At 41.4% G+C, this 16,079-nt stretch overlaps 1 protein-coding gene across 5 annotated transcripts in view; it reads right to left on the bottom strand.

Annotated features, from left to right (window-relative positions):
• ARAP2 (ArfGAP with RhoGAP domain, ankyrin repeat and PH domain 2) overlaps positions 1 to 16,079 on the bottom strand; it is a 416,250-nt gene that overhangs the window by 365,096 nt on the left and 35,075 nt on the right. For all 5 annotated transcript variants that reach the window (XM_056556214.1, XM_056556235.1, XM_056556204.1 and 2 more), the window contains 3 exons: positions 8,550 to 8,629; positions 6,733 to 6,803; positions 684 to 992 (listed from right to left, as the gene is read on the bottom strand). In XM_056556214.1, the coding sequence (XP_056412189.1) occupies positions 684 to 992; positions 6,733 to 6,803; positions 8,550 to 8,629 (460 nt within the window). The remainder of the gene's footprint in view (positions 1 to 683; positions 993 to 6,732; positions 6,804 to 8,549; positions 8,630 to 16,079) is intronic.

Genomic DNA, 16,079 nt, shown 5'->3' on the forward strand with positions numbered 1-16,079 from the left:
AATGCAAAAACGGAAAAAACCCCGGTCCTTAAGGGGTTAATGGAAGTAATTTACAAATCTGTTTAACTTTCTGGCACCAGTTGATAAAAAAAAAAGTTTTCCACCGGAGTACCCCTTTAAGAAGAGTAAAACATAGCAAGATGGGCAGTGATGAATGTCAAGTGACAAGAACATACCAATGGATTTAATGGTCTGACAAAGTGTCATCTTCAGGTGTATAAGTAAACACATTTAAACTCAAAAGTCTGGTAGGACATGTTGTTTTAGTATTATAGGTTTTCAGTCATCAATTTTAGAAACCTATTTACATAGAAATTGACCACATGCAATTTTAAAGGGGTACTCAAGTACTAGGCATCTTATCCCCTATCCAGCAGGCTACCAGCGATCAGACACTTATCCCCTGTCCTATGGATTAGGGATAAGATGTCTAGTACCGAAGTACTCCTTTATGCAACTTTACAAAGGAAAAAACTCAAGTTTTTATTGTATTCTTGCACAATCTGTAACAGATAGAACCCACAACAGGCCATTTATGATCTTTTATGATCTTTGGTAGTAAAGTCACTTCTAGGACTGCCAGGAGCCAGGCACCAGACTATAGCTATATACCTGGTCTTGCTGATGTTGGATTTCTAAACACCCTGAAAATATGGAATTACCCAAAATAAAACAAAACTCACCTGTGCGGAGACAGTTTGTCCAACCAACCAGCCTTATTCAAAGCAGCATATGGTTCATAGAAGCATGCATAGGGTGTGATTGAGTCTTCTTGGAATGATAATGAATTCTGAGTGGCTGATTCCACTCTATTCTGATTTAATGTATCATTTTGAAATGTAGTATCTTGGAACAATTGTCTTTGCGTGTCCTCATTGGATGACATTGTTGTTCCCAACTTAATATTGCTTTCCTCCAATGTTGAATATATTGACTCCTCCGAACTCCCATGCAGTGATAAATCTGTATTCCTCTCAGAAATATTTTGCATGCTGTTTAAGAAAATTGACAGAAATAAATTGGCTTCATATAGAAGTAATCTTATAATTGCTCTTAGCATAATAGAAAATAGACTGTAGACTATAAGATGCAGCAGACCATGAGTTATAACCATGCTCGTGAATACAGGATAACTCTTCTTTTAGACACATAAATGGTCCCTTTTATGCATTCCTCTCATTTCTCATTCTTGGTGACCCTTGAAGTCATTATGAGAACTTTTTTTACAGCTCAAGTTTAGCAGACAATGCTCAAGAGATATGATCATACGTAAAACACGCTAAGACGTAGGTGAGTATAAAAACAACAGAGGATGGAGCAACATAAAGTGTCAAAAAAGAGGAAAACAGAAAAAAGGTGAAGGTTAATGAGAAGGTAGAAAAGAAAATGAAGTTCAAAAAAGAGGTAAAAAAAAAGTATGGAAACAAAAAAGAAATAAATAGAAGACAATGCTAAAAAAAAATAACAATAATAAAGTTTAAAGCACTGTTGCAAAGATTACAGTAAAGCATATCCATCATACCTTTAATAGTGTCTGTGTTTTTATTTTGTCTAAGAACAAAGGTCGGTTGTGTCCAGAAGCTGCAACACCTTTGTGTGCCTAATCCTCTTCTCTTTCAGCTTCACAGACATGGAGAGGTCAGCTTACAGTGCCAAGCCCTGCTAAAATCTAATACACGCGCTGTTGTTTCCCATTGCGGCACAGGCACAGTGAGCTATTGAAGCTGTGGCCTCTTGATAGAATAGAGATCTGTTTCCATCTCAGTGGCACAGGTGCATTAAAAAGAGACAAATGAGACTGTGACTTTAATAGCTCACCGAGCCTGCACCGCAATATGTAACAATAACTTGTGAGCTGGATTTTAGTAGAGGTTGGCATTGTAAACTAAGCCCACCATATCCATCTGCAAGAGAGCAGCAATTTGAGGCACAGTTGCCCTAGGGCACACAGGATCTTAGGCCCAATTTCCTTGACATTCACATGCCCATAAAACTGTGGTTTTGGCCAAATAAAAACATGGGCACTGCTAACAAAGGTATGATGGGTATGCTTTTACTGTAATCTTTACAACAGTGATGGCGGTTGACATCCAAAATTGGGTTGACAGATGCAGCTTAAAATGTGTAAATGTGTTAAAATGTGACAATTGTCAGAATGTCCTGACATTAATTATGTACATTGTCTTACATTGTGATTACACCCCTCAAAAGTGTCAATATTTTGTGTGACCACCATTAATTTTCAGCATTGTCTTAAGCCTCTTGGGCATGGAGTTCACCAGAGCTTCACAGGTTGCTACTGAAGTCCTCTATACCAAGCATAGGCAACCTTCGGCACTGCTGATGTTTTGGACTACATCTCCCATGATGCTTTGGCAGTATTTTGGCTGTAAGAGCATCATGATAGATGTAGTCCAAAACATCTGCAGAGCCGAAGGTTGCCTATGTCTGCTCTATACTATTCCATGATGACATCACAGAGCTGGTGGTTTTTGCACTCCCCCTTCTTTCATTTAAGGATGCCCCACAGATACTCACAGGAGTTTCAGTCTGGATACATGTTTGGCCGATCTATCAACTTTACCCTCAATTTCTTTAGCATCGCAGTGGTCGTCTTGGAGGTATGTTTATCGCGATGTCGCGATCAGCCCGACTGAGCTGCTGGGAAGCGTTTACTTTCAGATGTGGCGGTCAACTTTGATCGCCACATCTGAAGGTACGCCCTACATGCTTAAGAGGTTAATGGCTGTATGTTGAGTTATTTTGAGGGGACACAACATAAAACATTGTTATACAGACTGTACACACTACTATACATTGTAGCAGAGTGCAATTTCTTCAGTGTTGTCACATAGGAAGATGTCATAAAATAGTTTAAAAAATATATGAGGGGTGGACTCACATATGTGAGATTATGTAAGTATCATAAAATACATGTAAATACCGTAGATTCATTGATTCTGATAAATGTTTAGTATGTAACAGAAAATAATACAAATTTTACACTCCATCAATTAAACAAAATAGATATAAAAGAGATAAAATTCTTAACAAAATGTGTGAGGCTATGTTTCCACTTGAGTATTTTTGTGCGTCTTTTCAAAAAACAAACGCCAAAACGGCCTCATGGCTGTGGCCAGATGTTAGCTGCAAGTCAATGGAAAAAAATGCAAAATGCCATATCCACTTTGTGTTTTTAAGTTTGGCATTTTTTTTATCCTTTTGATGATTTTAACCCCTTAACGACCAATGACGTATATTTACGTCCTTGGCCGGCTCCTGCGATATAACGCGGGGTCAGTCCCGGCATGTATCTGAAGCTGGGACCCGGGGCTAATAGCGCGCTATTAACCCTTTAGATGCGGCGTTCAAAGTTGAACGCCACGTCTAAAACGAAAGTGAAAGCTGCCAGGCTGCTCAGTGGAGCTGATAGGGACCACCACAGTGAAAATGCGTGTCCTGATCAGCTGGGACACGAGCGGAGGTCCTCTTACCTTCCTCCAGCGTGTCCCTTCGGCAATTGATTGCTCCAAGCCACTGATAACACTGATCAATGCAAAACTATGGCTTTGCAGTGAACAGTGTATAAGATCAGTGTGTGCAGTGTTATAGCCCCTATGGGAGCTATAACACTGCAAAAAAAAAGTGTAAAAAAAAGTTAATAAATGTGATTTAACCCTTTCCCTAATAAAAGTCCAAATCACACCCCTTTTCCCATAAAAAATAAAATAAAAATAAATATAAACATATGTGGTATCACCAATAACGTATTTTTGGTCACTTTTTATATCATGAAAAAATGAACAAAAAGCGATTAAAAAGTCTGATCAATACAAAAATGGTACCGCTAAAAACTTCAGATCACGGCGCAAAAAATTAGCTCTCATACCACCCCATATGCAGTAAAATAAAAAGTTATAGGGGTCAGAAGATAACAATTTTAAACGTATACATTTTTCTGCATGTAGTTAAGATTTTTTACAGAAGTACGACAAAATCAAACCTATATAAGTAGGGTATCATTTTAATCGTATGGACCTACAGAATAGAGATGAGGTGTAATTTTTACCGAAAAATGTACTGCGTAGAAACGGAAGCCCCCAAAATTTACAAAATGGCGTTTTTTCTTCAATTTCGTCGCACAATGATTTTTTTTTCCGTTTCGCAGTAGATTTTTGGGTAAAATGACTGATGTCACTGCAAAGCAAAAAATAAACCATCATATGGATTTTTTGGGGGGCAAAATTGAAAGGGTTATGATTTTTAACAGGTGAAGAGGAAAGAACGATAGTGCAAAAACGGAAAAACCCGTGGTCCTTGACAGACAAAATTGCTGCATTTTGAGCCTATGGGGTTTTTCTTTTCACTGAAATTGTGGCGTTTTTCTCCCATAGAAGTCTATGGGAGTAAAAAAACACCAAGAAAAACGCCATGTGGGTTTTAACTTTGGCGTTTTTGCAGGCGGTTTTTGTTCTTTTTTGGACTTAAGTGATACAAAAAACTAACGGAGAACCCTTTTTTAAATAAAATTTCATAGGGTACCATTAAAAAAAAATAAAAAAGATTGAGTAAGGATGGAAAAAATTGTATCTAATGAAATTTATATTTTTTATGTGGGTGGGCAGGGAACTAAAAATGTAGCCGGCAATAAAAAAAAAAAAAAAAAAAAAATTAAAAAGGGGCTATTTAAATGTAAAAATAATATATTATTTTAAAATCAATTTTGTTAAACTTTTTAGAAGTAATGCATTTTAATAATGTGTTTAATGACTTGTGTGTTTTTAACTTTTTTCACTTTTTCACTTATTTTTTTTTTACATTTTTTAGGTAGTATTACTACTCCCAGCATGGAACAGATTGTTCCATGATGGGAGTAGTAGTACATGCACTAATAGACAGATCTCCCTGGGTGTCACTTCTGACACCCGTTGCGATCCTCCTATATAATGTATAGAAGCGGACGGCACTGCCGCTCTTCTCTATTCCACTGCACTATGTTCTGCGATGTGAAGTTCTTCGCACCACAGATTCATATTTCCCGCAGAGAGCTGTGATTGGCCAGATGGTACCAGCCAATCACAACTTTCTGAGGGAAATATGAATAATAGGTATATATATGGCATACACTACAGTGAATACCATACTACAGTGGGACAGAGAAGAGCGGCCAGCCGCCCGCATCTATACATTATACAGGACGATTGCACCGGGTGTCAGGAGTGACACCCGCTGTGATCTGTCTTTAACTGCAGGTACTACTGCTCCCAACATGGAGAACACTGCATTAATAGGCAGATCGCAACAGGTGTCACTTCTGAGATGTGAAGCGGCTTTCTCCTGCGCTCGCATCTCTGCACTATACTTTGGGCTGGCCAGTGATGTGAATAGAAATTCACATCACTGATTCATGTTTCCCACTGAGAGCAGTGATTTACTGCCACCATCTAGCCAATCACCACTCTGGGCGAAAAATATGAATTAGTGATGTGAATTCTATTCACATCACTGACCAGCCCGGAGTACAGAGCTGAGATGCGAACGCAGGAGAAAGACGCTCCACATCTCTGCCATATAAAGGACGATTGCATTGGGTGTCAGGAGTGACACCCGTGGAGATCTGTCTATTAGTACAGTCTGTTCCATGCTAGGAGTAGTAGAACTACCTAACAAAATGTAAAAAAAATAAAAGTGAAAAAAGTTAAACACACACACACTGAATTAAATACATTGGCCCTGATTTACTAAGAGTGGAATGTAGTTTTCTTTGTGGGTTTCAATTCGCTACATGTTTTTTTCCATGGTACTTACTAAGGTTTCCCTACATTTTGCCCTTTTCTCTACATTTTGCTTTTTTACACATGCTCTGATCTGTCGGGTTTTCCTCAGCTCAAATCCACTACATTTTCTGTGAAAACCTTAGTAAATATGTTAGCAAAGGAAGTGTCCAGCGCAGGTGTTTCTGTGTGCTCCATGTGATCGCCAAATAAAGCTCCTGTTTGACTTTATCCTGCGCTGGACATTTGCTATTATTGCCCATTGTACCAGTAGCACGAGCGGCCAGTCCGGAAGCAGATACGTATGTCAGGCTGAGGTGAGCTGCCAGTTTGTTGCTGTTCTTAGTAAATATGTTGGGCTTTTGTGAAAATGTCGGTGACACACCTCTTTTTTGGGTTTTCTCAGTAAAATGGAGATTTAGTCAGGTTTTTTCAATTCTGGCGCAAATTCTGGCTAGAATCTGGCACACAACCCATCAAAACATGTCGGGTTTACAATAGTAAATCAGGGCCATTATTAAAATACATTACTAATAAAAAGTTTAATAAAATTAATTATAAAAAAATATATATTATTTTTACAATTAAATTACCCTTTTATACATTTTTATTATTGTCGGCTACATTTTTAGGTCCTTGTCCACCCACATAAATTGGTCCCTGTTTATACCTGAATAAAAATTTCAGTATAAAAAATATAAATTTCATTAAATACTGTTTTTTACCATCCCTCCTGCATCCTTTTTTTTTTTTTTTTTATATAATACATTTTGAAAAAAACGCCAAAGGGACCAAAAATACAATTTCCACTCAAAGGTAAAAACGCCTGAAAAAAACGCCAAATGCAGGAAAATGCAGTGACGTATTTTTCTGGCGTTTTTTCTGCCATTTTTTTGGGCTAGAAAAAATACTAAGTTGAAACTTAGCCTGATACATTCAGATGTAAACTTTTTTTCACCTGGTATTTCTTCCTGTCTCTTCAGTTAGATCACTGCTACTAGAAAATGAAATGGTATCACAGGGGATCTCCTAAAAAAAAATGGTAAATATACTGTTATAAAAGCCAATAATATTTTAATACTTTTTGTAAAATAACATTGTGCTAATTTATGTATATCATAATTCAGACATTCTTTGCAACTTGAAGCATAAACATGCCTGAATGTTATTCATGTAAACCCATAGGTTATCTTGGATTTTGCGTTGGAGACATGTTTGTACAACCTTGTTTTGTATTCAATTATCTTATTCATTGTCTGTTAAACATTTTGGAAAACATTTTTTTTTCTAAATAAAAGAACAGTTATTAAAAAATAAAAATAAAACATGCCTGAGCGTATATTGTAATTTTTTTTATAACTTTTAAAGGAAAAAGGTGAGATGAAGTACATAACCTTGATGGAAAACAACACTTATCCATACACTCTATTTGGACAAAATGAATGAAGTGGGGAACAATGTTATACCGGCTCTAAAACAAACTTGAGAAACAGAGGAAGCCTGCTGAATTAAAGGGGGTTGTCCAAACTTTGAAGCATTCTTCTTCTAGTTTCTGCACTAGAACTTTCTGTACCAATCTCATTTTGGGAACAATGGTAAATTATTTTCTAAATATCTAAATATCAGCTAATATTTAGACTTCAGTTCATTATCTCTTTATGATTACTAGTGATGAGCGGCATTGGCCATATTCGAATTCGCAATATTTCGCAAATATATAGACGAATATTTGTCTTATATTCGCTAAATTCGCGGATTCGTTATATTCGCATATGCAAATATTCACATATGCGAATATTCGCATATTTGCGTATTCGAGGAAGAAAACAGTGAGGGGTGGGCCACTTTACTATTGGTTGCTAGGGATGTTGTTGATAATCTCTGACAAGTGTGTTTGCATCATTCTAATTTGCCCACAAGTGAAAAGAAGGAATATGTGAATATTCAGATATGTGAATATTCGCATATGTTGAAAAAAGTGAATATTCGTCATTTTGAATATATAGCGAATATGTGCGCAATATTCGCAACAGTATTAATTACTGCTTAGCCAGACATGACCAATTTGTCATGAATTACTTTTCTTTGTTATGTTACCAAGATGACCGACACACACTGTATGGGCTGCCTGTATATCAGCTATATTTACTAGATTTTACAGAATCGGCAAAAGTAGTACTTTTATATTCAGAGGATAAGGTGGCTTATAACTACAGATGAGCGAATATACAGTACAAATTGCTGAATCTGAATCTAAAGCTGCCCCGGTTAATTTTTATTTTGTCTAGAAAAAGTTGTTCTATTTATTTAGTGCTTCGAATTGCAGCAAAAATCTAAGGAAAACTTTTTTTTTAGACAAAACAAATAAACCACCACTGCGTGGAATTCAGTTAATTGTACTGTGCCTTTGTGCAAGAATATTCCACTTATACACTCTCGAAATCCCATGGAAGCAACCCAGAAAAAAATCTTGAAACTTTTTCTCCACAGAAACCTAGGAATTTTTTGGGGATTTTTTTTTCCTGATTTTTTTCACTACAATCTAAAATATCTTATATGCAGTAAATTACCACAACCATGTCATTTTATTTTTTAATAGAATTATTTGATTTGTTTTGTTATTTTTTTCTTTTTTAAAACTCACCTCCGAACAATCCATAACAATTTTAATTACATACATTAGTTTGTAATTATATTTTATACGGCAACATTGTATTGTTTGCAGGGATTCTATTATTGTAGCTGATTTGCATTGACGTATAAGATTTCTCATACCTCTGTGCTTTCTGAATGTCTGAAAAAGAATGTCTCTTCATATGGTGAGATAGGAGGAATGTTTTCTTCACCAGATTGTTCTGCATTAATTAACAAAAATAAGCAGTCAAATTCATGATACATTTTATATTGCTGAATATTTACAGAATCTACTACCACATATAATCTATTCTAAACTAGTTAGAAAAATGAACATGTATTAAAATAGTATACTTTGCCAGTCCTACAGAAGTATCACAACGCTCCTGGGTCAATGCAATATATACCAGAGCTACTCCCAAAAAAATTTGGGGACATTAATCATCGTTGCTTTGGTAAGTGAGTTCTGTAGGCATTTTTTTTGCTTTAGTTTTGCTTATGTTTATTACATTTTTTTTTTTACCACTTTTTTTCCCCTAAATGTACCAACTCATTTTTTTTCTCATTTCAGATCCATGTATCCTGTGGATTACTTTAGATTCGGAGGACTACGGTGCCCAGTGTTTTTTTTTCTTTAATGTTAATTAAATGGTTAACGTGGGCTTGTGGGGGACTGTTTTTTTGGAATAAATTTTTTTTTAAACGTGTTGTGTTTTTTAAATTTTTTTATTTACTTTACAGGCTTAGTTGTAGAAGCCGTATTGTAGAGGGAGTCCATTACAAAGCCGGGCTTAGTGCTAGCCACAAAAACAGCTAGCACTAACCCCCAATTATTACCCCGGTATCCACCACCACAGGGGTGCCAGGAAGAGCCGATACCAACAGGGCTGGTGCGTCAAAAATGCCGCACCTGGGCCTAGGCAGTAACTAGAGATGTCGCAAGCAGTTCCCGGCGAACTTAGCATGTTCGCGTTCGCATCGCTGGGCAAACATATGTGAAGTTCGATTCGCCCCCTATACTTTAACATTGCGGTAAACTTTGACCCTGTGAGTCAGAGTCAGCAGACACATTACAGCCAATCAGCAGCAGTCCCTCCCTTCCAGACCCTCCTGCCTCCTGCACGGACACCATTTTACCTTCATTCGGCATGCTGCAGGCTTAGAAAATGGAGGGACAGAGAAGCTGCTCCTGCTGTAATAGGGAAAGCCATAGCTAGGTTGCTGCTAGGTGGAGTATTCAGGGTCCACTTTACTCCTAAATCACTAGTCTAACATCTGCTTTAAGGACAGCACCCAAAAAAGCTCTTTTTAGGGCTCAAATATCAGTCCGTGTATCTTGCAACAGCTGGAGGCACCCTGGTTGGGAGGGAACCGCTGGTTAAAAGGGGTACTCCGGTGTAAAACTTAATTTCCTTCAAGCAACTAACTACAGTATTAAAAGAGCTATACGTTCAGTCCATGTGTCTTGCAACTGCTGGAGGCACCCTGGTTGGGGACCTCTGCTTAAAAGGGGAACTCCGCTGGCAACCTTTTTTGCTCATTGTCACACTAGTGCAAATCACATTTGGTGTGACAGTTGTTCAAATTTAAAAAAACAAAAAACTTTTTTGGCTGTGAAATAAAACCAGTGCTGCTTAAAGGGGAGCTCTAACTATGTGCTGTCTAATATGGGGGAATCTATGTGCTGCCTAAAGGGGGATCTAAATATGTGCTGCCTAAAGGGGGCTCTATGTGCTGCCTAAAGGGAGGCTCTAACTATGTGCTGCCGAAAGGGGGGCTCTAACTATGTGCTGCCTAACATGGGGAATCTCTGTGCTGCCTAAAGGGGGGATCTAACTATGTGCTGCCCAAAGGGGGCTCTATGTGCTGCCTAAAGGGAGGCTCTACCTATATGCTGCCTAAAGGGGGGCTCTAACTATGTGCTGCCTAATATGGGGGAATCTATGTGCTGCCTAAAGGGGGGATCTAACTATGTGATGCCTAAAGGGGGGCTCTATGTGCTGCCTAAAGGGGGCTAAAGCACGTTATTCCAAAGAATTTAGGAATAATAGGTGATTTATGCCCTTTATGGATTAAGACCAGACTCTGCTTCAACTATGTCATTTTCCATGGGAGTTTTGCCATGGATCACCCTCCGGCACGCCACAGTCCAGGTGTTAGTCCCCTTGAAACAACTTTTAAATCACTATTGTGGCCAGAAAGAGTCCCTGTGGGTTTCAAAATGCGCCTGCCCATTGAAGTCAATGGCGGTTCGCGCGGTTCGCCCGGTTCGCCGGTTCGGGGAAGTTTGCGTTCGCCAACCGAAAATTTTATGTTCGCAACATCACTAGCAGTAACAGGCTGGCGTTATTTTGGCTGGGGAGGGCAAGTAACAATGGTCCTCGCCCACCCTGGTAACGTCAGGCTGTTCTCATTTCAGAGCCGTGCATCCTGTGGACTACTTTGGATTCGGTGGACTGCATCGATGATCAGCGTTTTTTTTTCTTTCTGTTTAATGTTAATAAAACGGTTAATGCGGGCTTGTGGGGGAGTGTTTTTTTGGAATACATTTTTTTAAATGTGTTGTGTTTTTTTAATTTACTTGGCTTAGTAGAGGAAATTGTCTTAGACGGAGTCCATTACTAAGTCGGGGCTTAGCGTTTGATACAAAAACAGCTAACGCTAACCCCCAATTATTACCCCTGTACCCACCGCCACAGGGGTGCCGGGAAGAGAAGGAACCAACGGGCCCGGAGCGTCAAAAATGGCACTCCAGGGCCTAGGCGGTAACAGGATGGTGTTACTTAGGCTGGGGAGGTCCAGTAACAATGGTCCTCGCCCACCCTGGTAACGTCAGGCTGTTGCTGCTTGGTTGGTATTTGGCTGAAAATAAAAATAGGGGGAACGTTATGCTTTATTTTTCTGCTTAAATAATTAAACATTTCAAGACAAAAAAAACGCACAGGGTTCCCCCTATTTTTATTTTCAGCCATATACCAACCAAGCAGCAACAGCCTGACGTTATCAGGGTAGGAGAGGACCATTGTTACTGGACCTCCCCAGCTTAAGTAACACCAGCCTGTTACCGCCTAGGCCCTGGAGTGCCATTTTTGACGCTCCGGGCCTGTTGGTTCCTTCTCTTCCTGGCACCCCTGTGGCGGTGGGTACAGGGGTAATAATTGGGGGTTAGCGTTAGCTCTTTTTGTATCAAATGCTAAGCCCCGACTTAGTAATGGACTCCGTCTAAGACAATTTCCACTACTAAGCCATATGATATTTACATCCCCCCTTGTCTCCTACCCGCCCGCGCCGCACATCTCCCACCCACTACCAGCTACAAGACTACAACTCCTGCAAAATAAGCCTATTCAGTGGTGCAAAATAAGGCGGGGAGGGCCTAAAATTTAACTTTTAATGTATCCATTAAAATATTCTTGAATTAAACACCCAGTGTCAGTGTTATAAAATTGTATTAAATATATCAACTGCAGTATACTCATAGACATCAGTGTCCGGTGTCCATGCTGTTAACAAGATATCTAAAGGATGCAGATTTGGTGATACAGAATCACAGGTAGAACATCCTACAATACTGTAACTCCCAGAATCACAGATAGAACATATTTCAATATTGTATAATTCCCAACGTGTTTCTAGCGCAATCATGCGCCGTCCTCAGGGGAATAAAGACAAGAAGCAAACTATCAGGTATCATTGGCAACCTAAGATAGATATGAACAATTGGTTCTCATATATGCATCAATAGGATCACACAGTCCTCAGTAGAGGATCACCTATACTGCAGTTCCTTAAAACGGAGCAGTTGGTCACCCTGCTCAATAGATTCGGGACTCAAATGCCGTGAAACTCCAGGTACCTATGAAAACAAACAAAAGAGACATATGGCCATCAGCGTTGATTCCTGCAAGTAAAAGCCAGTGTTCCCTCACTTAGTTGTTCTCACTCACGTATAAAGTGATGTATTCCGATACCTGCAAAAGATGTACAGACAATGCCCCAATCACTCTTATGTCCTGTAAAAGAAAGGGGGAGCTAGGCTGTAAAAGATATTTTACTCACGGTCCTGGAGTACGGCAAACGGTTTAGACGGAGCGCATACCTGCAGTCTCCGACTCCGACGCTCTCAGTGCATCAGCGAACAGTCAGTAGAGTCTGATGTTAGTTGCTATGGTTGCAATTACGTCTCTGGTGTGTAAGTAATCGGGCAATGAATACTTGTAGGTTTCTAGCGCATCCACAAGTACACCAGTAGAGGGTGAGAGGACACCGGCCACAGGACACCGGGTTCACAGCTGGAAAGGGACGAATGCAGCAATATTTGCCAAATATAACAATAATCAATAACACATAATAGACCAAAGTCTAATCTAGGTAACCCACAGCTAAACTTATGGCATGGACACATTTCCCAGCCATATAGCAACCTGACTGTACATCAAGGTTATATGATAAAGATCCAGGTTGTCTACCCCTATTTCAGGGACATTATTTTATAGAGTTAATACATTTATATTTATTCTCAGATATATAGGGTGACCCAATGAGCCAGGATCCAGGGTCCGACTAGGGGTAGACAACCTGGCTCTTTATCATATAACCTTGATGTACAGTCAGGTTGCTATATGGCTGGGAAATGTGTCCATGCCATAAGTTTAGCTGTGGGTTACCTAGATTAGACTTTGGTCTATTATGTGTTACTGATTATTGTTATATTTGGCAAATATTGCTGCATTCGTCCCTTTCCAGCTGTGAACCCGGTGTCCTGTGGCCACTGGCGCATCCACTTCTTTCACCCTCTACTGGTGTACTTGTGGATGCGCTAGAAACCTACAAGTATTCATTGCCCGATTACTTACACACCAGTGACTTAATTGCAACCATAGCAACTAACATCAGACTCTACTGACCGTTCGCTGATACACTGACAGCGTCGGAGTATCCAACCGCGCCCCTCCTGACGCCGCAGACACATGTACTGAGCGCACAGCAGCCGATAGTGACGGCTCCCTGCCACTGCAGGTATGCGCTCCGTCTAAACCATTTGCCGTACTCCAGGACCGTGAGTAAAATATCTTTTACAGCCAGCTTCCCCTTTCTTTTACAGGACATAAGAGTGATTGGGGCATTGTCTGTATATCTTTTGCAGGTATCGGAATACATCACTTTATACGTGAGTGAGAACAACTAAGTGTGGGAACGCTAGCTTTTACTTGCAGGAATCAACGCTGATGGACATATATGTCTCTTTTGTTTGTTTTCATAGGTACCTGGAGTTTCACGGCATTTGAGTCCCGAATCTATTGAGCAGGGTGACCAACTGCTAGGCTTTAAGGGACTGCAGTATAGGTGATCCTCTACTGAGGACTGTGTGATCCTATTGATGCATATATGAGAACCAATTGTTCATATCTATCTCAGGTTGCCAATGATACCTGATAGTTTGCTTCTTGTCTTTATTCCCCTGAGGACGGCGCATGATTGCGCTAGAAACACGTTGGGAATTATACAATATTGAAATATGTTCTATCTGTGATTCTGGGAGTTACAGTATTGTAGGATGTTCTACCTGTGATTCTGTATCACCAAATCTGCATCCTTTAGATATCTTGTTAACAGCATGGACACCGGACACTGATGTCTATGAGTATACTGCAGTTGATATATTTAATACAATTTTATAACACTGACATTGGGTGTTTAATTCAAGAATATTTTAATGGATACATTAAAAGTTAAATTTTAGGCCCTCCCCGCCTTATTTTGCACCACTAAATAGGCTTATTTTGCTGTTGTTTATGCTTGGGAGCGCTAATATGATTTAGGCCCATCTGCTGGACCCGTATAAATTAGCAGACCCATTTTCTTGTTTAGTGATTCTATATGATGGCTAGTTACGTCACTGGGACACTGTTACGCCGAGCGCTCCGGGTCCCCGCTCCTCCCCGGAGCGCTCGCTACACTCCTCTCACTGCAGCGCTCCGGTCGGTCCCATGGACCCGGGGCGCTGCGATACCGCCTCTGGCCGGGATGCGATTCGCGATGCGGGTAGCGCCCGCTCGCGATGCGCACCCCGGCTCCCGTACCTGACTCGCTCTCCGTCAGTTCTGTCCCGGCGCGCGCGGCCCCGCTCCCTAGGGCGCGCGCGCGCCGGGTCTTTGCGATTTAAAGGGCCACTGCGCCGCTGATTGGCGCAGTGGTTCCAATTAGTGTTTACACCTGTGCACTTCCCTATATCACCTCACTTCCCCTTCACTCCCTCGCCGGATCTTGTTGCCTTAGTGCCAGTGAAAGCGTTTCCTTGTGTGTTCCTAGCCTGTGTTCCAGACCTCCTGCCGTTGCCCCTGACTACGATCCTTGCTGCCTGCCCCGACCTTCTGCTACGTCCGACCTTGCTTCTGTCTACTCCCTTGTACCGCGCCTATCTTCAGCAGCCAGAGAGGTTGAGCCGTTGCTAGGGGATACGACCTGGTCACTACCGCCGCAGCAAGACCATCCCGCTTTGCGGCGGGCTCTGGTGAAAACCAGTAGTGACTTAGAACCGATCCTCTAGCACGGTCCACGCCAATCCCTCTCTGGCACAGAGGATCCACTACCTGCCAGCCGGCATCGTGACAGTAGATCCGGCCATGGATCCCGCTGAAGTTCCTCTGCCAGTTGTCGCTGACCTCACCACGGTGGTCGCCCAGCAGTCACAACAGATTGCGCAACAAGGCCAACAGCTGTCTCAACTGACTGTTATGCTACAACAGTTACTACCACAGCTCCAGCAACCATCTCCTCCGCCAGCTCCTGTACCTCCTCCGCAGCGAGTGGCCGCTTCTGGACTACGACTATCCTTGCCGGATAAATTTGATGGGGACTCTAAGTTTTGCCGTGGCTTCCTTTCCCAATGTTCATTGCACTTGGAGATGATGTCGGACCAGTTCCCCACTGAAAGGTCTAAGGTGGCTTTCGTAGTCAGCCTGCTGTCTGGAAAAGCCCTGGCTTGGGCCACACCGCTCTGGGACCGCAATGACCCCGTCACTGCCTCTGTACACTCCTTCTTCTCGGAAATTCGAAGTGTCTTTGAGGAACCTGCCCGAGCCTCTTCTGCTGAGACTGCCCTGTTGAACCTGGTCCAGGGTAATTCTTCCGTTGGCGAGTATGCCGTACAATTCCGTACCCTTGCTTCTGAATTATCCTGGAACAATGAGGCCCTCTGCGCGACCTTTAAAAAAGGCCTATCCAGCAACATTAAAGATGTTCTGGCCGCACGAGAAATGCCTGCTAATCTTCATGAACTTATTCACCTAGCCACTCGCATTGACATGCGTTTTTCCGAAAGGCGTCAGGAGCTCCGCCAAGATATGGACTCTGTTCGCACGAGGCGTTTCTTCTCCTCGGCTCCTCTCTCCTCTGGTTCCCTGCAATCTGTTCCTGTGCCTCCCGCCGTGGAGGCTATGCAGGTCGACCGGTCTCGCCTGACATCTCAAGAGAGGACACGACGCCGCATGGAGAACCTCTGCCTGTACTGTGCTAGTACCGAACACTTCCTGAGGGATTGTCCTATCCGCCCTCCCCGCCTGGAAAGACGTACCCTGACTCCGCACAAAGGTGAGACAATCCTTGATGTCCACTCTGCTTCTCCACGTCTTACTGTGCCTGTGCGGATGTCTGCCTCTGCCTTCTCCT

Source organism: Hyla sarda, chromosome 1, assembly GCF_029499605.1.
Source record: "Hyla sarda isolate aHylSar1 chromosome 1, aHylSar1.hap1, whole genome shotgun sequence".
NCBI classification, from domain to species: Eukaryota; Metazoa; Chordata; class Amphibia; order Anura; family Hylidae; genus Hyla; species Hyla sarda.